The 27,908-nt window shown below is 41.1% G+C and overlaps 1 protein-coding gene across 2 annotated transcripts; it reads left to right on the top strand.

Moving 5' to 3' along the window:
• Window positions 1-175: 175 nt before the first annotated feature.
• Window positions 176-27,908, top strand: NREP (neuronal regeneration related protein). 2 transcript variants are annotated; one of them, XM_047090202.1, is made up of 5 exons: window positions 176-263; window positions 680-721; window positions 2,039-2,102; window positions 22,507-22,584; window positions 26,841-27,908. In XM_047090202.1, exons 3-5 carry the CDS (start codon window positions 2,100-2,102, stop codon window positions 26,964-26,966), a joined length of 207 nt encoding a protein of 68 aa, XP_046946158.1. In that variant the 5' UTR covers window positions 176-263; window positions 680-721; window positions 2,039-2,099; the 3' UTR covers window positions 26,967-27,908. The 2 variants fall into 2 exon arrangements, with proteins under 2 accessions (XP_046946158.1, XP_046946163.1); XM_047090207.1 differs by lacking the exon at window positions 176-263 and having other exon boundaries at window positions 531-721.

Genomic DNA, 27,908 nt, shown 5'->3' with positions numbered 1-27,908 from the left:
CGCCTCCTCCGCCTCCTTATTTGTCTGAAAAGCAACCGCACGTCGAGGCGGAGAAGCCCGCCGGGGGGCGGGAGAGGCTGGGCCGGGGTGTGTGTGCGCCGTGCTCCGGGGCGGGGCCGGGGCGGCGCGCCGGTCTGCGGGCCCTTTTGTCCCCCAGGGGCCCGGCAGGAGCAGTAGGGGCGGCGGGGTGCTCGGGTGCGGGGTGCCGGGGCGCGCTTGCTGGCCGCTCGCCGACGGGGCCCCGAGTCGCCGATTCCTGCAGAGTAAGCAGTCTGGCTCCGCTGCGGCCGCACAGTGGCAGCAAGGCTGGGGCGCTGGCGCAGCGCCAGCCCCATCAGAATTAGCTCATTGTTCACTAGCACACTGGCAGCGGAGAGCGGGAGAGAGAGAGAGAGAGGAGAGAGAGAGACTGAGACTCTTAGAGAAAGACACACACACACACACACACACACACACACACACACACACACTCTTGGAGAGAGAGCGCGCGAGGCAGGGAGACCTTCCCCTCCTTTTTCCACGGCTGTACTTCTTGGAAGTGAAGCCGGTCTGGGTTTTGTTTCCCTTCCCCCTCCTCTCTCCTCTTCCTCCACCCCTGTCCCCTCCCCCTCCCCTCCCCCTCCCCCTCCCAGCTGTCTTTCTAGCATGATGCCCTTTTTCATCCACATTTGTGTTTCAGGTGTAGAGAGGAGAGAGTGAACAGGGAGCGGGGCTTTTGTCTGTAAGTATATGCCTTCCCATCCCCGGCCGGGAGCGCTGCTTTCTCTTTTGTGTCGGTTTCTTGCCATTGCTCTTAGCTGGACCCTTCAACCCTGCAGAGTTCATGCTTCTTCCCTCTAAATTTTAAAGAGCTGAAGCGTGTACCTTGAAGAAATTCTGGCATTTTGGTCCTGGTGCATTAAGGCTGGAATTTAACTTGAGCTTTTTTTTTTTTTTTTTTTTTTTAATGCACAAGTTGAGAGGGAGAATTCTTTTGGGAAGGGGTGGGGTTTTTTGCTTGTTGGTATGGTTAATTTTTGTTCTTCTTGCTCATATAGCATTCTTAGGGACTGGTTTGTTTCTTTGCATTAGATGCACTTTGGTGCATGCACCCCCACCCTCTTTATTAAATGAATTTGTATCCCTCCATCCATACACTTTATTACTCTCTCAGCGCTGCTGCCGCCGCCAAGGGTCTTCTCAGGCATTCGATCTTGCAACACTTTTTCTGCATTTTCTTATAAAGCAGTTGAACTTTGGGGGAGGGAGGGTTTAAAAATACATGACTGCTTTTTGCTGGATGATGATGATAACAATCTGATTTGCATTTATGTGTATCTATAATAACATTATAGGAAAACTCTAAGAGCTTATGATACCCTGTTGGAGAACTTTTAGTTTTTCCATTCATCTTAATTTTTGTCATAACTTATGTTAACAAAAGAACCGTGTTCTAACGACATAAAGGTGGAGAGGAAAATCACTGCAGCATGTACATTAATGTTTATTTGGTATAAAGAGAAGGGCATAATGGTGTATATTCCTGACTCCCCCCCCTCCCCGAGTGTAGTTTTTTTTTTTTTTTTTTTTTTTTTTTTAAGACACGGAAGGTTATGTAATGCAGTGCCATTTCCAAAAATACCCACTCTGAGGCATTACACTACACGGTGGAAGGCTGATTCCTATTCTGCTGTCTTGATTGCAAATATACTGCCAGTAGTATGTCTGGGAACAAAGAGCAGCCAGAAAACAATCTATTTTTATCGCTTGGTTCTACTTTTAAGTTACTAAACCTTTTGAACTCCCGCAATTTAAAGAGGAACCAAACACTAAGAATAGCCCAGGACTCTGCAGAGCCAGGTACCAGGAATTTCTTTGTCCCCTGTTTAAGCCTATAGACCCTTGGAAAGCTCTCTGAGAAGCCCCAGTGGTTACAATAATTTGCATGTAACTTATCTTAACCACAGAAAATGGTTGTCTGTAACCTCTAAACCGGCATTTTTCATTTCCTGACCTGCGGTGAGGCGATTTGTCTTCTGTATTTAAACATATTTTGCAGGTTGATCTCCCTGGACTGAAGAGAGGGAGGGTGCAAGGCCAAGACTGTTACGATTCTCAAAATGGTAAGAATGGGTCATCAGAGGCAATTCTCAGTAGGTTCTCGTGTCTTGATTTCATATAAATATCAACCACACGCCTTCATCCCGCCTCAACCCCTTATTGTTCCTACCCCATTTGACCTTTAAAGGGGTCTTTCTCCGTCCGGCATGTGGGAGCTTTGCAGTGCAGCAATTGATATGAATTGGATGTGGTGAATTAGATCTTTTTGATTTGCAGTCATTTTGAACAGAAACTGAAATTCCTCTTTCAGAAGCAAAGATTTATTTAACTTGAACAACAGAAACCGTTCTGTTCTTTAAGAAGAGCAGTGTGTTGTGACATGCACGGAGGGAGGTGGCAGTCGTAGGGCTCAAACAAAGCAATGGGTCCTATTTTAGAGCTCACCAGAAGTCACCCTCAGAGTAGGGGTCCGTGTCCTGCTCATCAAACACCTGGACAGTCTGCTCTCCTTAAGAGCAATATATGTGAAGAGCTTGGACTTTATTTTACTTTCATATACCCTGCCTATTGTATCTCAGATATAATTAGCCTTGATACTTATTGTTGATGTATAACTTCACTTCTCAGAGGCATCTGCTCCGTTTCAGAAGTCAAGCACATTACCTCTGAATGAAAGGGTGACTATTTGTGACAAGCATTGTGATACACACAGAAGACAGTTTCATTTTGGATGTCTGTGGAAAGAGCGAAACAGATGAAATACACATTAAAAACAGCTGAATAAGTATACTGATCTTCTATGAAAAATTTCCTCCTTGGAAATAAGATTGGACTGTGAAGAAAATAATCGAAATGTCAGGCAACTTTTAAGTACATGTCCTACTGCAGATGTCTACACTGTTTAAAACACCTTTCTGCCACTCAGAATGTGTGATTTCCAAATTTAGTTTCAGGTTTTATTTTTTTTTTTTAATCGAGGGTGGAATTTAATGAATCAAAATTAAATCTGATATACTTGGTGTTTTCTTTGAGAACAACCCAAGTATAAGCTTCCAGGGAGAAGAATGAATCAGAGCAATTAAATGAGTTCAGTTTGAATCCTATTAGCAAGTAAGCTCTCTATTTTTTGTGTGTGCCTCACCTGTCAGTTCAACAGGTGGGTGGCAAAGCCTTGTGGAAAGTAGCTCTTGCTCGGACTTAGCGGATAGTGACCAAATTAAGGAACTTGAGGTGGACGGGCAAAAGGGATGAACAGAAAAGTAAACTGATCAGCAGGTGTTGTGCAAATGGTTCCCAACTTCCTATTAAGTTCCAATTAGCCACTGTCATAGAGTGCTAGGATGGTAATAAAATGAACCGCTGCACAGTATTTTTGTTTATTTTTCTTTTACTGAGACTGGCCGCATCACTTTGTCTTGTCGCTTTTTATCCAGAGTCTTACCCTCTGTGCCACCATAGGTGGACAGACCACAAAGGTTCACATATGCTGTAATATGTCAGGTGACCAGTTTGGTTAAACATAAATTTGACCACTGACTCTGCCAAAACTAGCAGACCTGACTGTAGGTCAAAAACTGACTATAGGTCAGGCTCAAAGAGTAAATACCGTGTTTCTGTATTAGTGAGTGGAATGAGCTTCGTGAAAGGCAAGCGTGTGTGCCAAAGCCGAGAGTGAAAGTTGGAACAATTTGAGTGCAGAAGAGTAAATCTGAATTTTTATTACATGTTGTTAATTTCTTACAGTTGTCCTTTATGTATGGTGGCAGAATGAGAAATCACAGTGTGTTGCTCTTGGAAGGATTTTTACTCATGGAAAAATTCTCACAACTTTTTGGTGACCCTTTCATCAAGATGTCAGTCCCTTTTGGCACAAGCCCATTGCCTGAAATGAAACCACCGACAGTTATTGTCTGTGGGTGATTCCAAGTAACTTTCTAACAATTTGCTTATTCTGGGAAGCCTGAGCCCTTCAAAGTCTCTGCACCTATTAATGTTAAAAAAAAAAGTTTCATTATATTCTTTAAAAAACTTATTAGAGGCATCTTGTACCTCCTTTTATCCTTTTTGGCAAAATGGAGTTATTTTCTTTACTTTGCTGATCTCTGTAACTAGCTTACATGAAGACTTAGCCTACGTACAATGGAAACTTCTTCTAGGGAAGCAGCAGATTTAATACCTGGCCACCTCTGCAAAATATATGAACATGCCTTTTCTGTTAAACATGTATTTCCATTTACATAATTTAAAACACTAAAGAGGATCTCATTTCAGTGTATTTATCTGGTTTAGTTAAGGGCTTATGCCAAATACAAATTTATAATCAGCTCATTCCAGGGTACAAAATTACAGGTAGACTTCAGAATTCAAAACAGAACGATTCAGTATCTAGACATTTTAAATATACCTTAAAATGATGATGTTTCACAACAATAATTTCAAGACACTCAAGACTCCTAGAGTGTCTTTGCATTACCAGAAAAATACAACCACTTTGTTAACTCTCCCAGGCACTGATCACAGTGTATTCTGTGTAGGGGACTCTCTGAGGGCAATTCTGGGGGCACCATTTACATAGTTAAAATATATTGTTATACAACTCAGGAGTACTGTCAAAGGTGCAATTTTGAGTTTACTTTGCTGTGTCTTAGTTGACCAGAGTGTTCTTTTCAATAACTCCTTCCCAAACTTTTTAGGTTATCTGGTACATGTGCATTTTTTTCCAGTTGCCTATTTTGTTTTGTTTTGTTTTGTTTGATTTATTTATTTATTTATTTATTTATTTTTGCAATTAACAAGATATTGCAAGTCTGCAGAGATTTTCGGTAATTTATATTTGGCTTTTTGCTAAATTTGAATATCTAAGATATATTTTGTATGGGTTTTTGGTATTTAGGTGTTTTATTTGAAAGATACTTGCTTCAGATACATCAATGAGAAGAAAATACTTCAGAATGAGCAGATGATCTTGAATAGCTTGAAAAAATAATCCAATGTCAAGGTTAAGTCCCAATTTACAATATGACTACCCTCTGTGCAGTAAACTTGCCTTTGCGTATGTGTGTGCATGGACTCACAGTGGCATAAGCATGGACTCATTATGTTTTAATAGAGATCTAGGAATTGGAACTATTTAAGTTCTCTGTAAGGCTGATGCTGAGCTTTTCACAAAGATGAGTTGACTCTATTGTACTGTTCATAGAGCTCTGCTTTTTGTACAGTCTGTGAAGTGGCATTCATGGCTTACAAGGAGACTCTTTCAATAATCTCCCCATTAACATAAGGTTTTCTTATTTAAAGGAGAAAGACAAAGATTGAGGAGGAATGAGGTACTATTGGTCACTGTGCCATTGGGCTTTGGAATGTAAATTTATAGGTTGCTCAGTTGATTGTGGAGTTGCTGAAGAGTACCTAGGAGGGTAATTTTATCTGGTGCTATTTTACACAAGGCCTTCCAGCGCACTGTAAGGGGGAGATTGGGGATTGTTTGGGGAATTAGGACAGTAGGGATGATCTATCCGGCTTTAACCCCAGCCCAGCTTCATCTTGAGTTATATAGATAATTCAGGTAGAAGGCATTTGAGCAGAAATCTTTGAATAAACAGTTATTTGGAGTCTCACTCTATTTTAACCTGATGGAATTCTTAAAAACTTGTATGTAAAGCAGATCATCATCAAATACTAAAGACACTCATTTTATTTGAAATCCTGAAATGAGTACTTCTGAAGTAGAAAAATAAACTTCTAAAATGTGAATACTTCACTAAATTAGATGAGGAACCTCTAGATTACAAGCGTTATACGTTAAGTATTCATCCACACTGGGGATGGGGAGCCCTGGGGTGAAATACCGGCTCCCTTGGTCTTCCACATGTTTTTCCTTAGTGCTGTTCCTGGCTGAAAAGTCTCCTAAGGTCTTATCCTCACAGCCAAAGTGAAATGGAGCACTGACATAGTTATCAGAATAATTACGCTTAAAACAAAACAAAAAGCTTGATTTCATCTGATTCATTTCGTTATTCAGAATGTTCCTGGAGTGATGTAGGAGTGGGAAGGATTTGCCTGAATTATCTGTGTAATTCCTTTGTTCTACGGGAAAAGACTAGGGATAAGGAAATCATATCCGCAAATCCAATTTGAATATACCAGAGGAAAATGTATTGAATGTACTTGGACTATGTCATATTGGTTGATCACGATATATTAAAAGATTCCAATTTTAAACTGCTCCTTTGCTTTGAACTGGAAAACAGATTAACCATAAATCTCAGCCCACATCTGTAGAAATCATGGTTGCTAAAAATACCATTTATTGGGTCTAAATTTATCTGAAATGGGTATTTCTAGACATATTTTGCAGGTAGGGACAGCTTCAAAGATTTCTATCTTACTGGTTTAAAAAATAGCAGTGACCCTGAAATTGATCTGTGAGGGCATGATTAGCAGCAGCTAATGGTTTAGCAGCTCTAATGGTTTGGGATTTAAGCATTAACATGGCTCTCAACTAAATTCTAAATATCAATTCAGTTATTAGTAGCCATGACATGGTGTTAACCTGGGTGTAACACTAGATTATACTCTCCTGCATTATTGGTTGGTTGGATCATACTCATTTCTTTCATTAACCAAATAAATTACAGGCTCCCAGAGGGTTTATAAATTTCACATAGAGCGCTTAATAAAGTTTTAAATATATGTTAGAAGTTCAATAAATATTGGGTTGGACTTTTAAAAATTCATCCTTAAGACTTAATCATGTTTAGTTTTGGTGATCTGGAAGTAACTTGTACCCTTACCTTCTTCTTAAGAGGTAGGAAGTTGAAGTGAATATAATTTTAGTTTTCACAGTCAGTCATTTTCTATTATTTACTAACAAGAGAAAAAAATTGTGGTTAGTCCAGAAAGCCACTTGCCAAAAGAGAGTGGCTTGCAATTGCTCACATTTACCAGCTTTGGAGCCACACTCTGATCAACCTGGTGATATGCTAGGTTTGATCCAGCTGTGGTAACTTAGAGGTAACAGTAACTTTTCCTGTAGCCATGAAAATCCCCTCCAGGATCCAGGAGGAGCTTTGATCCCAGTACTGGAACTTTAAATCCCCCACTTTATAATCAGATTCTGTGATATTATGGAAATGACCTCGAGAACACAAAGGTGCCATGACTAGAGAGTACTGAAGAAAATGAGAAAAGTTCTTGGTGCGATTGTGCATCTATTCCCATGTCAACTGAACAAGTATTTTTTGAGCATTTTATTTGTGCTTGGTTCTTTGCATTACAGAAGATGCACACTTGACCTGTGCCCTCAGTCAGCTTAGATTTTAGTTGTGGAAAGAAGGCTAACGTGTGACAAATTTAATGTAATGCAATAGAATCTAGTTCTAAATTGTAAGATGCAGAAGAATGATACTATTGAACACTGGGGAATGGGGATTGTAGGGGAAATTTTTTTTTTTTTAGGAGGTAGAAATTAAGCCAGACCCAGAGATGGCAAGTATATGGCATGCATGCCATCACGAACTCCTGCTACCCATGTGGCAGACATTGCTAATCAAGCTTGATATACCCATTATTATTATTCAGCCTGAATCGGATTTCAGAATCCTCAGTATAGAGTTCCGTTAATAATTGGTTGGAGTTGGCACTCAACTGAAAACCTAGGAGTGGACTATTTGCTCCTTGACAGCAGGTGTCATGCCTTCTTAAGCTTTTATCCCTAGGGCTTAACACTAGTCCTTAATAATTATTAAGTGAATGAAGAACTAAGGATATTTGGATAGATTTAGATGAGAGAGAAGCGTATTCCAGGTGAAGGGAATACATTAGAAACATATGCTTGCAAGAGTAAGCACGATGCATTTGTACACAGTAGAGACTGTCCTATTTAGGGCCTCTGTGCCATCAAGCACAGACCGCACAAACTAGATCTAGAAGCCAAGGACTTGATGTGCTAAGCTATAGGAAGCCACCAAGCCAGCATCTTAGAGTTGGCCCAAGGCCATCACTCAGGTTCCAACCTGTCTGCTTCTTTGCCTTTTGATTGTGCCCAACAGAAAGGAACACACACTTCTATATACTCCTGGCTAGATGGTAGCTTATTTTGTTGTTGCATCTCCCTGTCCTCAGGCTGGGGTGGAGTGGTGGAGAGAAGGCTGGCCCCTAGCTACAAGGAATTGGGAAAGAAGAAGGGAGCACTGTTAACCCCTTTCTATTGAGAAGGTAGCACCATTTCCACTGGCCAATTACAGCAGGTTCATTAGCGCCCATGTGGCCGGAGAGGGCGTTACTGCTGCCTGAGAGGAGGCACCACACTTCCCTTCATGAGGCTAACTGGGTGGAGCCACGTGCTAATCAGTTGTAACCACATGTACCCGGTTGGTTCCCTCTTTCCACTTCTTCCTGATTAGTCAGACACACTTACTCAAAATTCAAGCCAACACTGACATCATGATCATAAAATTGTTTACAGTTTGAGGCCTACAGGCTGTTACTAAGTTGGTCAATAGTGTAGTGACCATTTGAAGGGAATCTCATCACATGACACACAGAAGTTGGGGAAAGCCAAGACTGAGAAGGATTTTCCTTGAATTTCTTCTGGTTACAGCCTAGACTCGTAGCTTAGACTACATCAGCTTCAAGATTTTCAATGTGAAATGACTTCACTAACTCTTTTAGTCCCTTCAGATGAGGCTGGACTTACCTGATTCTCTTGGTAAAAGTAACATAGGTAAACGTCATTCCTTGAATTCTTTATGCCTACTCTCACCTCATACTTTTAAATAATTTATTTTTTAATTTCTGTGTTTAGACCTTCATAAATTTAGTTTCTGTCAGTGGGCAGTCATGTCAGGAACCATGTAAACGAATCTTATTTCTGGCCACAATGGAATATATTTTCCTAGAGGAACCAGGCACTTGTTACTCTAAACATACCCCAGGAGTCCCTCTGTGCTTTTGCTTACTCAATCCTAGAAAGAAGGCTCCTTCTGACAGAATAAAGCCATTCTTCAAGACTGAGTTTAAATAACAGCTCCTCTACGAAACTCACCCCTGCATATCCAGTAGGAATAATCTCATGCTTTCTCTATACAGTCATCACACAATATTCTACTTATTGGCTGGTTTATTTCTGCCCATCTGTTTTTCTACCCTCCAGGTCTGTAAACTTGAAACAAGAACACTGACCACTAGTACATGGGCATCATCACCTCTCTCTTTGGTAGCAGTTGAGACTGTGATGCCTTGTGTTTTGTTTTGTTTTGTTTCCTTTTCCTCTCTAGTCAGGATGGTGAATTCAGATGTGGAAAAGTTTCATCACTGAGAGGGAACTCTAGAACAGCTAGTGAAGTTGACTGGCATTCTCTTTCTGCACAGTGGAAGGAAACCCTAACTTTCATTGACATGTCCTAATGGGACGTTGGAACAGATCCCATGTCTCTGAACCAGTCTGATTGTTGCTTCAGTACCTATCCAGGATCTGGCACATCCTTAGTGATCAATAAATGTCTGTGGAATAAATGAATGAGTCAGTAGTTGGGGAAACATGGAGATCTGTTATTTCTGGGCAGAACCAGGCGACTCACCTTGAGATTTATAGCTAGTAACAGCCTAATACTCTGCAGAATTGTGACAGCTCAGGTTGTAAAATTTATGGCCCAGGAAATGAGATGAGCACAGGTAGATTTTGAATTTACTACTGAAAAGCCCCTCGCAATAATCATTAAAGGTAGCTCGGTGGTAGGGAGGTAGGGGGATAGCTAAGTGAAACCTACACACAGTACAGGAACAACTCCTACATTTGGTGCTCCTTTCTTTTATACTTCTTTTGACGGAAGAGGTCCTAAAAGAGTCCAAAAAGTTCACTTGGAATGGCCTGCTGAAAGAGGAACCTCCTCTCAGGGTAGAGTCACCCGTCTCATCTGCAACATTGCTGTGGAGAGCCATTATGTGCTGGGTTATTAATGCTGTTTTTCTAGCAGGTCCACAGTTTGTGTCTCAGCAACCTGACTGAGGCGGTCATGATGGTAAAGCATAATCAGCTTTGGTTTCGCAAGGTAATGAAATCTTCATAAATATAATCATGGCCTATTATTACCTTCGAGTGGCTCCCATTTTAACGCTGTGCCTTAAAAGTGTTAGGATTGTCTAGCTGGAGATGTTTTGAAGCCCTTGACTTTAGGCTGTGCTTGTTCAGCATTCATCCTTACTTTCATAGACAAAAATACAAATGGGACTCGTGTTTGAAAAGGAGAAAGAGAAGATACATAAGAGAACGTGGCCAATGAAAGGAAGGTCTGTTTGCCCCTTTTAAGCTGAAATTGGGAACCAGAGCCATTGATTGGAAAGAAAGGGAGAATAGCTCAGCAGTCATTGCCAGTAATAATATGAGCCAAAGACTCCTACCAAAAAGTAATTAAAACAAGAGGGAGATTCATAATGTGCACAGAAGTTCTGGTGTGGTTGTCCAGTTCTAGCTCCTCTCCCTTCTCCACTCCAACCGGTACTCAGATCACCATCACACGCCACTGTCCTTTGATTACTGGGGCAGGTAACAGCCTTCCTGTCTGAACTGCGTTTGATACAATTCCAGCGGGGAAAAGTACTGCAGTCTGGTGGCTGAACAGGGAGAAATCTACAAAAGTTGTTGTGTTTAAAGTGGGTCCAGGCATTTTGAGGACACTTTTGTTGGATAAAGTCAGTGTCGGATGGAAAACCTGTTCTTGGACAGGAAAGAAGAGAAATTAGGAGAAGATAGTGCATCTTAGGCAACCGACATTCAGAACTGTCAAGGAAAAGCTAGAGTTGGTAGTCAGAGGGATAAAACTTACTTAAGATAGTAATAAACATGACCCAAGTAAGGGATTGCTACTAAGTACTTTTCCAAGAAGTACTGTTTCATGCCCTTCATTAAATGATGGTAGTGAAAGTTACCCAGAAGGCTTACTGGGATCATGATCTGAAAGTCTGTTCTTGTTTTGCCAGGCATTTGCTGAATCTTAGCCTGTCAGTGTGCTGTGTGGGTTTGGCAGCACATGGCTGAACACTTAGCCCAGTGCCTGCTGCATTGTGGGGGACTCGGTGAATGCTGGCTGAAGGAATGAAGAGTGGGCAGGGAAAGGAACCACTCTTTGAAACATGCACTATCAGGGACTTCCAGTTGTTGTATGGTCCAGAGAATTCAGTTTTGAAAACAGGACTTAATTACAAGTCCAGTCCTTTCCTGCACAGACACCCCAGGATTTGATGGCTTAGTTCCAAGGGAGAAAAAAAAAAAAAACTCTTTTGAAGAAATGTGCTTGCTGCTTTGGCACTTCCAGCCCAAAGTAGTGGGATGTACTCTTGGTAAGATGTTCATTCTGTAGGATTGAAAGCTACCTACCAAATAGTGAATACCTCACCAAAATTAAGGACACAGCAAGTATTTTTTGATTAATTGGTTGGATAATTGAGATTATATACCCAACCAATTCAGTTAATACAGCATCAGAAATTCTGCCCACATCTTCTCTGAGTCCTCATGTTCATAATTTTGATCCTTCCTTAAGTGGATTTGACTGTTTCTGGAGCCTGGATGCTCTGGACCATAACTGAGTGTCCATTTCATGCTGCCCTGTGGAGACTTGGGTCTAATCATACATCATGAAATGCCCCAGGCCCTTGCATATTTTGCTCACTTCTTGATAATAGAATCTTAAATTGTTCTGATCTTGTTATCAAGGTCTGGGAGCCAAGTCTCCACATCTTTTCATCTTTATTAAGCATATTCTTTTTCCTTTTTTTTTCATGATGACTGCTCTTAAAGTTTTAATTTTATTATATGAGGCTTAACTGTCTACACTGTCACAATCAATTCAATCAGGGATTCAATTAAATTTGTTCTTTGGCATCCTAGAGCAATTCATCTGATTATTGTGAATTTTTATCAGCTGTTCTTACACTGTTTAGACAAAGCCAGAGGGACGCTGTATTTTTGAGTGGGATGGAATACATTGCATCAGTGTAATCTGAGGATCACCTGCTTTGTTATTTGCTCTTTAGTGCCTTCATGATGATAATAGCTAATTGGCTTGTTACCCCGTCTCTGTGTTTCCATTTTTCTGACTTTAGGAATATCTGCATTTCTTCTGCATTAATTAAATGTTTCCAAACGGAGTCAGGTTAAATTTGTTTCTCTTTCTTGAATTACCATTCTTAGTAGTTTATACACTGTCTCTCTGGGCTAATGAGTGTTTCTTCCTCCACTAGGATGATTTCATATTTTTATGTAGTAGAGTTGACCCTTGAACAACACAGGTTTGAACTGTGCCCGTCCACTTACATGCAGATTTTTTATAGATACAGGACAGTAAATGTATTTTCCTTGTGATTTTCTTAATAACATTTCCTTTTCTCTAGCTTCCTTTATTGCGAGAATACAGTACATATGACATATGAAATGTGTTAATTATGGCTGTTAAGTTACGGGGGGGTTAAAAATTGCACACAGATTTTTGCACAAGCCGTTGGTGCCTCTGAACCCCATGTTGTTAAAGGGTCAACTATATATGGTTTCTATATTTGAAGATCATTGATAAAGATAAGGTTTTAATTCTCCTTTAAGCAGTTTGTTTTTAAATTGAAATATTGGAAAGCAAAGTTACGGTGAACATGATTTCAAATACATTTGATGAAAGAAAGATCTTCTGAATTAGACTGTGCATTGCTAGGCCCTCTGCGAAGTTGTTTGAGAGTTCATTTGGGGGTCATATTAAAACAATTTGGTTTCTCAGTAAATGCCCTTTGTAATTAGCTGCAGCCATTGCTAGATACTTGTTTTGTTCTAAACATTTCCTTCCACGGAAAATTGAAAAAAGACAAAAGTGTGATGACCAGTGTAGCTTGGGTTTAATTAGATCCAAAGTCTTAACGTAACCAAGCCAGAGTTGCTGGTCTAAAAGCAGTCTTTCCTCAAGGACTGTGGCAACACATGGATACTGGAGAGCAAACCCTCTCTGCCCTCAGACAGTGCTAATTGGTTTTTAGGTAAGTTATTTTTGAAGGGCAACACAGGCAGCAGAGCAACAAATATTTTTGAGAAAATGCCTCTTGATAGTAGGTGTCAGAAATTCAGCATTAGGGCACTAAGCAGAGATGCTCAGCGCCTCCTGTACTTGGGGTATTGAAAACCGGCCCCGGCACTCGGGGGAGCTTATGTCGGCACTCTAGGTGGCCCTGGGGAACCGGCAGAGGAGGTCCATGTCGACAGACAGTATTCTATGAGAGGAGAGGCTGGGTTTGCATCCTGCCTTCTCCACTGCTGGGTTCTGTGGGCAGGCTCCCTGATGTGTCTCCCTCAGTATTCTCATCTGTAAAATGATGAGGATGATGGAAATGGCAGCCAGTCCAGATCCCCTTACGTGTGTGCCTCAACCTGTTGCAGCACTGTGATGTATTGGTGAATTTCATCCTTGGAACCACACCGAGGATTAAATAAGCACACCTGGGAAACATGCCTAAAGACATTATAGTGAACCCGTGTGTGCATTTCCACAGAAAACTGGGGTCTCCAGATTTACATACTCTCCCCGTGTGGGTTCCAGCAACTCCTGTGTATTGTTCATAGTTCTCTTCCTTTGGAGAAGTCAAGTTTTAATGATTGGTTTACAAGGGAAGAGAGACTGAGGGGGAAAAAAAAACCAAAAACATGAGGTCAAAGTATTGTGTTGTTGGAGAATGTAGTCAGGACTTAGAATCAAGGCCTGAGTTTCTTTGTTTTGTTTTAATTTTTTTGGTAATGTTTATTTTTGAGAGAGAGAGAGAGACAGAGCATGAGTTGGGGAGGGGCCGAGAGAGAAGACACAGAATCTGAAACAGGCTGCAAGCTCTAAGCTGTTAGCACAGAGACCGATGCAGGACTCGAACTCACAAACCTTGAGATCATGACCTGGGCTGAAGTTGGACGCTCAACCTACTGAGCCACCCAGGCACCCCTTGAGTTTCTAATACTACCTTTTTCATGTCCATTAGAATATAAGTGAGGTAATTTTGCCTCCCAAGTTGGCATTCCTCTTCCTTTTGCAGTTACCTTCACACTCTTGATGTATGTGTGTCTTCGGTGACTCCCAGCCCTGAAACCCTACATCAATTTGGGTGGGTGGCTGCCCCTTTGGGTCTTGTTTGCTTCCCACAGTACTGCCTGACTGAGCCCTCATCCCTCCTAAATCAGACCATGCCTCCTGCCAGTGAGGTTGAAAATCCAGGTGGTGCACGGGGGCACATCCATCCTAATCTTACTCTTATCCTCTGGTACTTTTAGTTTTTTGCCAGTTTTCGCAGAGGACAGGTTATGGAAACTTCTTAGTGGCCTCTCTCTGACCTGAGCACTTACAGCATGTGGGTACAGATCTGACTGTATTTTTCCTTTTTTAAAAGCCAAACTTATAAGACAATCAGCTAGCATCTGATTTAAACTACTTTTAATTATAGCCTCTTGCAATAGAAATGACTTTTTCCCTCCAAATTTGGTGATCTGTTATGATGCTGTTGAAGAGGTAGCAGTCTTTAAATGACCAAGGCAGTGCGGGGCAAGCGTGAAGCTGCAGAGTGGCTTGGGCTGGGGGATTTATTTGCAGTTGCCAGTAGAAGAGGGCACACCGATGGGAAGAGTGAGTGATTTCTTTGGGAATGAGCACTTGGGGACAAAATGCACACTTTCTGGAAAACTCAGTCTTGAACTTGTCAGCAAAAGGAATGCTTTGATATTTCCACAAACTCCTCAAAAGCAACTGGCTATCTCATCATCCACCTAGAGCAAGAAAAGTCCAAAATTCTTAGGTCTAGATAAAAAAAAAAAAAAATACTAGTCTTTGAAGGCTTTAACAAAAGAAACTGATTTTGGAGGACTTTTATGTTGGTGAAAATTTTCATAAGGTTTTCGTGAGTAGCACATACTTTGGGACAAGAGGAAAAAATGGCATTCTTGGTGAGTAGAAATCAGACTTCTTATAGTTATTTGAAGGTGAAACTCAGCATACCTAACATTACTTAAACCAGCTAATAAAAGCAAGACGAGATGTTTCCTATTAACCTTGGAATGTGCTTGGAAAAAGTCCTGCTAGCTCCAGATGTCTGATATTGGAAAGCATATCAGCAGCATTACCTTCGTTTGTGACAGAAAATACCATGCAGAAATTCACAAGTGCCCTTTGTCATAGTGAGCGCAGTATAGTTTTCTTCTTTTTCTCCCTTTCTCCCCCCACCCCCGGGGCCTTCCTTCTTTTTCTTCTTCCCCTCCCTTCTCATCTTTCATCTTAAAAGTAGGAGAAACATTGCAAAATATAGTATTTCTAATTACAAGTAAAACCCAATTTGTATGAAGGAATAAGGTGGTCCAGACTTAGAAACCCAACGTGTTAAGTAAATATTTAGTCTGGTTCCACTCCAGGGAGGTAAAAGATTTTATTAACATATTTGTTGAGGTCATGGGGTCAAGGAAAAACTTATGCTGTGCTTAAATGCCTGAGGGGCCCCCTTTTTTTTTTGTTTTGCTGCTAGTTAACAAAGGCCAGTATTTTTTTTTTCTGCTGAAAAGAGCAAATATCTTCTTTTGTGGCCTTTACTTTCTTATTGTTCATTCACAAACTGCTTAATCTCAAACCAGAGCTTTAAAAAGCTGCTTTATTTTTTCCCTTTGTTTGGAAAAATCTCTCCTTAGATATCCCTTATGAGATTTGTGTCCAAGCTTTGTTCTCGTACTTACTCTTCTGGTTTACTTTGGGCTGTTATCAGCTGTTTGTACTTTGTTTTGTCTTCATCACCGAAAAGAAAAATCGTCCATTAAAAGTCAAGATTTGAAGCATTCAACTTAATTCCTTGAGTCCAGTCCACAGTTTGGCTCGGATTACTGTACCAGGCTGACCTCCAGCCCAGGGGAGGGTGCCTTGGCAGAAATCTGAGAATTCCTCGATCAGTAACTCCCTTTTTTGGATTTATGGAGTCTTTAGGTGGATTGCTTTGTGCTGAGCATGTTCCTGTTGGAAAGGAATGAGGCAGGGGTGAGAGGAGGAGTTTGCGCAACACACGTTTGCAGCTGACCTCGGTGTTCACCACGCTCAAATTAGCCAGCTGCCGCTGCAGCCTGCCTTAAACCAGGCACCATCAAAGCCTGAAAAATCACACAACAGTCTCAGATAGTGGTGGCAAAGCAAAGTTGGATCATTGTGTTAACCTTTTGTGGCTTGCTCCCGACTTGATTCGTGGCTCCTCTCGAAAGTCTTTGCTATTATTCTTAGAAATCAAAATTTTAAAGACTCAGCAGCTAAACAAGCAGCATATTATATTGTGGAACAGAGTGACTGGGAAAGCTCTTTGCGCTGACGATTAATTTCACATGTAAACACTTTCGTTTTGTTGCCAGCGAGGAGATTTCCTTTTCCTTTCTCTGCCTCCTTGAAATCTAGAAATAAAATTCCACAGCTGTCAGGTTCCCACATATTCATCAGCGGCCTCTCAAGATGGCTTCATGACGAGCAGAGTGAATTTAAAGAATTCTACTATGAAAGTCTACACAGCTTGTCTCAGACACCCCAACTCACAAAGTAAAGAATTCTAAATCTCTCGCCTGCCTGTAACAGGTAGTAACACGCTGCATGGGAATAAAACGTGGACGTTTTCTGTGCCCATAGTGGACACACGCACCCAAAGCAAAGCTCATGCCAGTGGGCTTAGCCAGTGTGAGCTCTCATCATCTTGTTCCTTGAGACCCAGTTTTCTCCTCTACCCCTGTTTCTACAGGTTAAGAACTTGTCGGGCCACAGAAAAGCTGAGAGTGTCAGCAGGTGCTATAATACAGCAGTGCCCTAAAAGGTCCTGGTTTCCTTTCTAGCAGGACGGCACTTATGGCTGAGTGCAATATCAGGTGTTTGCAATGCTTTCTCTGTAATTACCCATTGTTACCGCAGCCAGCTTCTGTGTGTGTGTGGCATTTAGGTGGCTGCATGTTTCATTTAGTTCCCAAACAAGAATGTTTGCCAACTTGGGCACCAACTAACACTTACTCTGCTTTCCAGAGTGCGCACAGGTGACATATGTTATCTGAATGGCCCAGTGTTCTGTCTTTTTATCTGTCTTCTGGTTGCAGGGCATTTCCTTCATGGTGTGCTCCATCTCCAGACAGCACTCGCAGGGTTAGGCGGATCGCTAAGACTAGGTCTCTAGAGAGAGGGAGCTGAGTGCATCATCTTTTGGCACCATCTGATCTTTGATGTAATGCTGTTCAGAGAAAATGATCCTTGTAACTCATTTATGGTTTCAGTTTACATCCTGCCCTCTCACATGGCCAACAACACCTGGGAGCAGACTAGCTTTTGAGGGAGATTCTTAACAGCACCACTTCAAAAGGTATCTGCAGAAATGAAGTACACGTATATGCATATAAATTCTCCTTGTAATACAGTGCCCGCTTTCATGACCTCCCAGCCAATTAGTCGGAACAGAACATGTACACACGCAGACACACACACATACTGTTTAGTTGGCAGAGATTACGAAATATGCTACTTTGCTGTTTGAAGAATTAATTATGCAGGTTGGACACCTGCTGCCCTGGTCTGTTTTCCTAATTGCAGGGGGTGGGCACCTGTCCTTGTTAAGTCATAAAAGGGCCATGTGTGTGCATTCCTTAAGCACACAGAACTCCACCAAGGATAGAATAAGTGTGGTCATTAACAACCAAGCCATGCAACATCTTCATAGCAGGTTGCTAAGAAGGTATGTTAACCAATTAATAAGTAAGCTCCATATACATATGTGATGTTCAGGCTCTGAAATGGCCATGAACCTTCCTTTGAGGGTCATTCTCCTATAACAGGCTCTTCAAAGAGCTACTGCTAAAGAGAGAAGTGAAGAGAGGAAAATACAAATTTAGAACCAGGAAACATGTCAATTTGTTTGATTCTGTGTGTGGACCATACTATTGGAAAACATGCTGCAAGATTTTAAATGAAAAGCTTAGGAGAGGTTTAAAGAATTTAAATGATAATCTAGTTTGTGTGGTTTTAGGACCTTACAGGAGTTGTCTCTGACTCCCCCCACATTTTATTTTTCTAATCTGGATACCAAGTAATAATATATTCAGTGACAAGCACGAACACTCAGCCTTTCCCAGAATTCAAGCAAAACTTTTGTATGTTCTCCAGTTTAAAACAGTAAAATTTTCCTTGCCTCTGTATTTTCTCAAACACTCAGGTTTTCTTAATTGTTGAGGATATGGCTTGTTTCTCTGATTCCTGACTTCTGGAAGAATAGTATTCCAGAGGGTTTTGAGGATTTTGCTTGAGCAAGAGCAAACAACTATTTTATATATGGAATATATAGAATAATTTAAAAGAATAGGGATGGAATATATAGAATAATTTAAAAGAATATGTATCTTCTTGATAAAAGAACGCAGTCTTCTATTGGGAAGATTATGGCAAACTTTGGTTTACTTGTTTAATAAAACAATAGTTTTGTACTGCCATGTGTATTACTCAGAATGCTTACATTTCTGAGATGTAAGCCACTACCAACAACAGAGAACTCAATGAAGTTTAAAAAAAAAAATTCGATTAATTGGCCTTCATGAAAAACATGAACTTGAATTCAGAAAACTGAATGAATAGAATGAGTTGAAGCCATGTGTCCACCCTTGGAGCATCAGCTGACCAGGACCAAAAAGAATGAACAGGGTTAGGGTCCAGCAGGAACAGATGGGCTTCAGGAAGACAGATCAACTTACCTCTGTTTTCTGACCCATATATTACCAGCACCTGATATTCAGAACCAGGTAAAAGACTGGGTACAGCAGCCTGTGGGGTTGCATTTGTGCTATTGCTATTATGGCCACTGAGAGCTGCAGTGAGACCTCCTGGCCATCGGGTGCTTTCCCACATGGACCTCATTACATCCTTACCCTGAACCCACTATCTTCCTTGGCTTGCGTCTGGTAACCGTTGGATGCCCTCCCAGATCTGCTCACTGCCATCCCCATTTCTTCTGATGACAGCACAACTGGATGGTTTGCTGAGTGTTGGTTTTGTTTCTTTAGCCTGTGGAGACGGGTTCCAACAACTATTGTATTTGACATAACCTATACATTTTTGTTAATTGCACTTAAAGCACACTATTAATTTGCTAGGGCTGTCAAGACAGAGTACCAAGGATTAGGTGGCTTAACCAACAGAAGTTTGTTTTCCCACAGTTCTGGAGTCTGGAACTCTGAGGTCAACCTGTCAGCAAGGCTGGTTTCTTCTGAGGCTGTTTCCTTGGCTTGTCGATGGTCATCATCTCCCTGTGTCCTCACATGGTCTTTCCTCTATGTGTGTCCGTGTCCTCATTTCCTCCTGATAAAGACACCAGTTTTATTGGGTTAGGGCCCACCCTGATGAACTCATTTTAACTTAACTGCCTCTTTAAAAACCCTATCTCCAAACATACCCACATTCCAACTGGGGGGTAGGTTTCTGACAGGAATTTTGTATGTGAGGGATGCACAATTCGGCCCGTAGAACACCCTTCTATGAAATGATCTTTTTTTGAAGGTCTGTCATCAAGCCCCCCCACCCGCCCACCCCCCACCGCCGGCACAACTAGATTTGTGCTCCTAAGAGGCAGGAACTGTATTTCTCTTCTTGCAATCCCTAGAATCTAGCAGTGTCCTGGCACACTGCAGGTGCTTCCCATACTTGAAGTGAATGCATGCATGGGCAAAGGCATTCTGAGGTATTTGAAAGCAAGGGTAATGGTCGTCCTAGATCTTTTCCCTTAAGTCCTTTGTTTTAGAGTCTCAAAACACCACTAGTATGAAAAAGAACCAAGCTGTAATGTAGGTAGTGTATTTCCAGTAATCTACCAACTTTTTCCAAATCCAAAAAAGGTTAAATATCCACTTTAGATGCTATAGCCAGGGGTATGCTGAGTTCTTAGAGACCAACCAAGCAAGTTTTAAGAATGTAACTAAGATTTCTCTATCCCTGCCATTTTTGGCTTGAAGTTCTGAGTCTCAAGGAGACTGGAAGAATTTACCACAAGGCCAAAGTGACATTTCTTTTTCCTAAAGAATACAATGATTACTTTATGATTCAAACACTAAAAAATGCCCTTGGTCAATTCGTGGCTAAATTAAATGTGTTTCAAAAGGACCAATTTGGGTTAGGGGAGGAAGTTTCCTTAGTTGTGGGTTTTACTATCAGATACTCATGTTCCTGAGTTCTTTGGCAAAAAAAAAAAAAAAATCGTTTTTATTTAAAAAAAAAAAGGAAAGTTCTTAGAAAAAACAAATTGTAAAAGTAACAAGCAAAATGATTTATGAGGCAAGCTATTTATCCCTGCAGATTGGACTTGAGCGGCTTTCATAGTGATGCTTTGAACCTGGGAAGTTAAATGCGGAAACAGTGTCATTTTGTTAAGATGGAGTGTCACAGAAAAGCTCAAGAACAGAGACATAACATTTACTTGATATTACTTCTCATAGTGTCCGTGTGCCTAAGTTTTTACATGTATTTGTGTCAACATTTTTGGTTTGCAATGGAACTTCATTTCTTGCTACATGTGTAATATTTGAAATTGTACTTAAAGCCTGTTTTTAAAGGTAGTAGTAATGTAAAAATGTAATCATTTTATATTTATATTAAGTGAATCTACAGTTGATTCCAGTTGGGAATCTCCTTAAATTAAGCACTAATTGGTACTTTGTATGCTGTGACATTGTTTTAAGCCCTTAAAAAAGCTTATATATTTTAGATTGCAATTTTGTGGTCTTCCCCCATTCCCGGTTAGGGGGAGTGTCAGGGGTGACTTGTCTGTCCCAAATGAGGCAGGTGGTAGAATTCTCCCAGAAGGATCTGAGCACAGGAGGGGAAAGCTGAACAAGAGAAAGGAGATTCAGGTTGGGGGAACCACGTGGCCCAGAAAGCAGACCTGTCCAAAGTAAGAAAATAAGTCCAGTTCTTGCAGGATGAGCTCTCAAATATTTAAGATACAAGAGAGGTGATAGGCAATTTGCATTCTGGGGTGATTTGAGGGCATTGGGGTAGTGGGAAGGAATCTGGAAATCTAGTTTTAGTTCATGTCCTATCCTCCACTCACTTGTGGCTTTGGGCAAGTGGGTGATCTTTTTGAGTTTTTGTTTTCTCATCTCTGAAATGAGAAGACCTATTTACAGGTTTATTGTCAGGATATATTAGGGTGATATATGCAAAACTAACTGGGATGTGCCATAAACGTTACTGGAGTATGGCAAAGATGGGTACTGTTAAACTACCCCCAAAGAATCAACACAGCCATCCACTGCTCCTACCTCAGGCCCCCTGACCAAGCGGATTACCTGGGACACTGAAAACATTACACTTAGCCCAGTGACTAGGCTACCACATCTCTGCTTCCAAAACCAAAGATGTTACCTCTGCTTGTTAACCTAGTAGTGAGATGTGATTCTCAATATTATTTATTAAATGTGAGGCTTATTTAGAGCATTTAGTGAATCAGATCTGGAGGGAATCTTATCTAATTTTCTCCCATCCTCTCCCCTCCCTTCAAGCCAGGCTATATCAAATGTGAATTAACTCTGGCAGATGGCTGTTAGATTCTGTTTCTAAATTTCTTGAAGGAAATTTCACAGTTTTTCTTCTTTAAATTCTTTCAGTAATTTAACAATTCTTATGCCAAGTCCTTCCTTATAGCTGACCTAAATCCATGTTGTAATTTAATTCCTAACCCCCTACTCCTGTCTTTCCCAGAGATGGAGAACAGCTGGTCAGCAACCTTCTTATGATAATACCCTCTGTATATTTAGAGAATTACTCAGTTTGACTCACGCTCTCCACCTTGTCCCAGCTCTGCCCCCACCCCCAGATTCATCAGCTGCTATACTCTGAGTCATTCATGGCGATGCTGCCCATCTCCCTGCCTCTCTCTTGGACACTTTGCTACTTTCAGGCACGGGACAGTGTTGCCAGGGGCCACATGGACCTGGGGAGAATGCAGGCCGCTTGTTCCTGCCCTCATGCTTTGTGCATAATGTTGAACTTTATAATCAATTATCAGAATAACCCCTAACAGTGTTTTATGGGTGTGTGGCACATTTATCTCACGGAGTTTTGCAAGCATACTTATCATAGGTTGCTTTGAAAGTTAGGCCTCCCCAGTACCTTTGTTTGCTCAGCCAGTCATGTCATAATGCTGCCATTTAGCATGCTAAAGGTAACACTGATTGACATCTTTGTTCTGTTGGGACTTAGTCCTGGGAGACACTGAGCCAGAACTCTCCTGAGTGCAGTATACATTTGGAAGCACACAACAGTCTGAAAGAGGTGATGGGCTTCCCCAGTGCTCCAAGTTGCCATCAGGAAATAAGTGACACTGAGGGGGATTGAGCTCATGAAGTTGATCCCGTGTGGTTTCAGAGTGGATGCTGTTTTTAATTTGAATGTGTGTGCTTTTATGTCTCTGTAGGTTTATTACCCAGAGCTCTCTGTCTGGGTCAGTCAAGAACCATTTCCAAATAAGGAAATGGAGGGAAGGCTTCCTAAGGTAAGATCCCTACCTACCGTTTTGTTAATTTTTTTTTTCAATTTCAAGGCAATTAAAAAAAATCAGTGTCTTTTTTAATATTCATCTAGTCTACAATAATAATCCATTGACATGATACTGTTATAACTTTGGAAATAAAATATACTTATATGTGTGTGTGTGTGTGTGTATATATGTATATATATATATATATATATATATATATATATATATATGTAAAAGGTTCTTATATATATAAGAATCGTGGAATCAATTTATCCAATGTACATTTTACAGGTTTTCAATTTGTTCCATACTTGGGTAGATAAACTCCTGTATGGTGATTAAACTGAAAAATATCTTAAAGGTAGAAGATGATGACACTTTTGTCTGGTAATAGTGCCCAAATGTCTGATGAAATGCCCCAAGAAACAAAACAGAAGGAACGTAAAAAACTATTATTTTTCTTTCTTCTAATTTTTAGGCCTAAAAATATTTTCTACAAACATGCTTTCATTGTTCTGACATCTTAGGTATGACAGTTTTCTGCCTTAAGAAAATCTGTCAAATTTACATTTTGGATTTTAGCACCATTTCCAACAGCAACAGTTTTTAGGGTAGATACCTTTGGACTTTCCTGTTAAGGTAAATATCAATTTGACCTTAAGGAGGAGGACTGTACTTTTTACCACTGACCTGTTGATTTTGCAATTAAGAAAGAAAAAGTGCACTGAAAATAAAATTTCCATTTAAAAGTTTCATAAGTGTAATTGACAAATGGTGAGGCCTTCCCAGATCTTATTGACTTTTTAATGTTTGAGAAATTCTTACTTACACTAAATGGTTTCAGCAGTTCCCTTTTACTGACAGGCAGAACTTAAAGAGATTGTGTCAACTGGCAGTTTGCATTAAGAGAAAACAGTTCTAAATCACTTTTAGTCTTTCAGAGAACTTCTGACGGTGCAGAGTGAAACCACTATTAGGAAAGTGGGTGAACAAAATGATTCTGGCCATGCTCTAGCTACACTTGTGCTGTCTTATAGAGCTGGGATGGAGGTGAGCTAGTGTACTGGAGCTTTACTTACGACACACACACACCCCACCTCACCAGACTACCTCCCCACCACCACCAACCACTCAACCACCCCCCTAGCACAGCCCCTGCACCATACCGCCTCAACGCAACCCTACCACACTGCCACACCGTCACCTTACCAACAGCAGTAGTGTAACTCTCGACATCCTTTACAGAGAAGCTCAGGGCATAATTTGTCCGAGCAGCTGAGGGTAAGACATGATAATGGAAGGGGTAAAGAGAGTATAGTGTTTTCATTATTTCTGTCCCATTCAGCCATCCAGAAGTCCTTGATACTGGTGACATCAACCAGAGTGACAAGACTAGGCAAGTTCTTCAATGAGGTCAACAATGCCTCCCTTTTTCTTAGAAGGCCCATCCAGGTCATCGGCCTTGCCTCCATTGAGGCATCCTCCAGGAGGTTGGCACAATGAATCCTGAGATTCAGGTCTTCTGTTAATCTCTTTCCTCTCTTCATATGTGAAGAGTACTTTAAGCATATTTGTCCTTCCCAAGCACTTTCTTTGTAGAAAAGCATATCTTTGCATAATAGAGAAAAATAATTTTGACTTACTTGATCCGAGCCACATGACTGAGTAATTGGGGGATTCATACACTAACAGTCCTCAGCAGAGGGGGGCCACCCAGCTTGAGGTAGATGAGCCACAGGAGCGTCCAGGAGCACCAGTCTGTGGAAGTCACTGGACACATCTGTTCCTGCTTCTCCAGCCTTCTAGATTGCTGAAGATCCTCAGTCCTTGGGAGCCATTATGTGCTGGATAATGGAGGAAGATAGGATTAGTTTTGCCTGAATTCTTACAAGGCCTAACTTCTGGAGAAATAAGACTACATTGTAGTCTTCCCCCTGCTGCAGAAGCCTACAGTTGCTTCAGTGGGTGCAGACTTGACAGGGATTAAGGGCTAAAATCTAGTAAATTCCAGCCTCCAAAGGGAGGATGTGCAGAACTTTTTCTCCCCAGGAGCTTCTCTCCCCCTAGGCTTGTTGGGTTGTAGTCCCTCAGGGTGCTTTGCTAGCACACCTGCCTGCATGGCTTACCGCCACTTCCTTGCAATGTCCAGTCACTTGGGTATCTCCTATACAGCAAGTTGCCGAAGGGCAGGATGGACAGGGACTGTTTCTGCCTCTGTTTTAATCTTGGTAGCCTTAAAATCTGAGTACTCAAGCCACAGTAGGCACTCAGAACATGAAAAATTAAAGAAGACATAAATGTTTGGGGGGGGCTCAGAAGAGAAAAAAACAGTAAAAATGGTACTTTCAAATCTGAAATAATCTCCTTCGTATTTTTTGGTCTGGAAAGACCTCTCCCCAAATTACCCAGAATCCCACCCAACTCTTCATTTGGTTTTGCTGTGTATTTTCCACGGAGGTAAAAGATCAGTAAGACAGAGACTTACGTAGAGACAAATGTTCTATATGTTCACTCTATCTTAACGAACGAAGTATGAACTAAAGTAAGCAACTTTAAGGCCAGTCATGTATAGAGTGCAGTTGAGTGAAATAACACTTAAGAACTTTTGATTTCCCTTCCTGGCCTGTGATAATTAGCAGCCATTGAATTCTTCATTTATCCAAAACCTAAGTCTCCCATATCTTGAAACGTGCTGATGGCTGATAGAGGAGCAAGAACACACATTTTAAAAGCACCAGGATTATAGTGGATTTTTAAAAAAAATCTTGGGGTTGTATGCCAAAACGTCATGATTAAATTTATTTTCACAACTGTAAAAGACTGCCCAATATAATGATTTTGGAAACTTACCTAGATCCTTAATTGTGTGTGAGTGGTAATTATATTTTAATTCAATTTTCTGATTTTGTCCTATTGCTATTTAGTTGTGCCAAAACAACTTCTAAATCACAGTCTAAGACTGGAACACTGAAGTACATACTGAGTGGATTTTCTATACATGCGGAAATGTAGTATGCTCGCAGAGTCTGAAATTTTTAAACCCAAATTTAGGCATACCAGATGTTTAACATGAAAAATCTATACAGTAAATAAGACTTATTAAAGCTAAATTATCTATTACATTTAGTTCATCCTGGGGCTGCTGAAAACATTTATTCCATTTCAAGTTGTTTTAAAGTCCCTGACTTCTGAATTCTTCTTAAAAAGAAATTCAAATGCCATAATTTACAGACCTCAGAGCAAGATTATTACTTTACTCATATCCAGTCAAAATAGCTTGTTATAAATGTCCTATTGGAATATGTCACCTGAGCAAAAAGGGAAAAAAAAAAATCTCTTAAAACCATATTGGATAATGTACCTGAGACAACTACAGCAATTAATGGTTTGGCTGACAGACAGACTGTTGTCAAATCACTATTTTCGTATCTGATTGGGGCATACGGGGTTAGCCCTGTATTTTTCAATTACACCTTGGGCAAATGGGCTTCCTTGACCTGCCCTCTTGCTGTTTGGTTATGATGGAGAGCTTCTCCTCGCGGGTGCTTGATGGAGCATCAGTCACATTGCAGTTGGATTATTCTAGACAGAAGCACAAACACCTCACTTATCAGTCTTGTGAGGACAGATTTAGAATAGCCCCAGGCCAAACTCGCTGATCTCACTCTCTCCTGGCCTGGGTTTCACACTGTCTCCCTCTTTCCCACTCCCACCTTTGGTACCGCTTGTGATTCTGATTATCAGACCCACATGGACTGGGCCAGGTGTTCAGAGAATGAACCATATACATAAATTACATCTGTACAAGCTGTGATATTCTTTTAAACATTTTTTTATTATATGTTGTCAAACAGGCAATTACCCACCTCCACAGCCATTGAATGCTTTAAGCAAAATGTATTAACGCTCATGAGCACCTCTTACCCAACCTCATGTTGGGCCCTGTCTGATACTAGAAACTGTCCTCAGAAACCTGACTCTGGGGAATGCTGCCTCCCACATGGCTGGGCACAGCCATCAGAGAAGCACTTGATTCTACTGAAGCCAAGGCAGCTAGTGTTTAATTACTTCATGCCCCCACAGACCTAATGTTTACATTCAGGTGAACTGTGTTTAATATGTAAACTCTGCAAAACATCGGGAGTTCAAGGATAAAAGGCGGGAGGGAGAGGCAAAAAAATTCAAATGGTTTCACAAGCATGACTAAGTGCCTTTTGTGTGTGTGTGTGTGTGTGTCCATCTGTTTGTGTGTGGGTCCACCTGCTTTTCAGGGAAGCCTTCCTGTCCCCAAGGAGGTGAACCGCAAGAAGGATGACAAGATTGAGGCTGCCTCCCTGACTCCACTTGGCAGCAGTGAACTCCACTCCCCAGGCATCAGTTACCTCCACTCTTTTTAATCGTTAACACCTCCATTTGTATTACATATGGTGTATGGGTATTGATGAGGTCATGGTATCATATATGGGATTTTTTTCTGTGTAAATCATCAAGTATAAGAAGAAACTATGGGACTCTGAGCCTTGCTTTAGAGAATTTACAGTGGACAAATAGGTATCATCAAACCAGTTTTTAATCATTCTGACTCAAGTGAAAACGCTCAGAATTTCACACTGTGAATCCACGTTTACAACCCTTACAGGTGGGCCTTCAGGCCTGGTTCTCGATGACGATGTCTTCCACAACTCAGACTCCCTCTGCTGTCACACAACCGGTCCACTCCTGCCTTTTCACTCACACAGCTCCCTACTGCTTCTTGCAGAGGCTGAGAGTCCCCATTTTTTTTTTCATTTAGATGTAACAAGCCTAGTAGTTTATGTTCATCAATTGTCTGTATATCTCTATATTTTATCCATGTACTCTTTTGATGTATAGAAGTAGTTTGAAACTCATTGTTTCCTTGTGGTAAGTGACCGAGATGCTGCCACAGGACCTGAGACACTGATGAATGGTGCTATTTTGGACTTTCAACATGCTCCTTGGCGAGGTAGCTCTGACGGAGTTATATTTTATTTCCATGTTCTAAGAAGGTGTTGGTACTCTGTTTCCCTGAATGTTGTTCTCTAGACCGGATTGACTTGTTTTCCTCGTGTCTTCAGTGTGGCTTTCTTCTTCAGCGTGGTAGGTTGGCGAATGCTACCAGAGAGAGTAAGAGACTCACGTCTCATTGGCTGGCGCTCATGGACATGCAGTCAGTGGAGCGGGAGCAATCACAAAACTGTAACTTACTTACCAAATCTCTTCTTTCCGGTAGCCTCGCCTGCCTAGCTTAGAGAAAGACAAGCAATAATTTGACAGGCATTTTTAGGTGTCTCTTTTGGTTCTTTTTGTTTGAAAGGATA

The sequence above is a fragment of the Lynx rufus genome, unplaced genomic scaffold (genome assembly GCF_022079265.1).
Source record: "Lynx rufus isolate CCGP_SWC_20201006 ecotype Redwood Valley unplaced genomic scaffold, mLynRuf1.p SCAF_1, whole genome shotgun sequence".
Taxonomy (NCBI): domain Eukaryota; kingdom Metazoa; phylum Chordata; class Mammalia; order Carnivora; family Felidae; genus Lynx; species Lynx rufus.
This window is presented reverse-complemented; position numbering and strand designations above follow the sequence as displayed.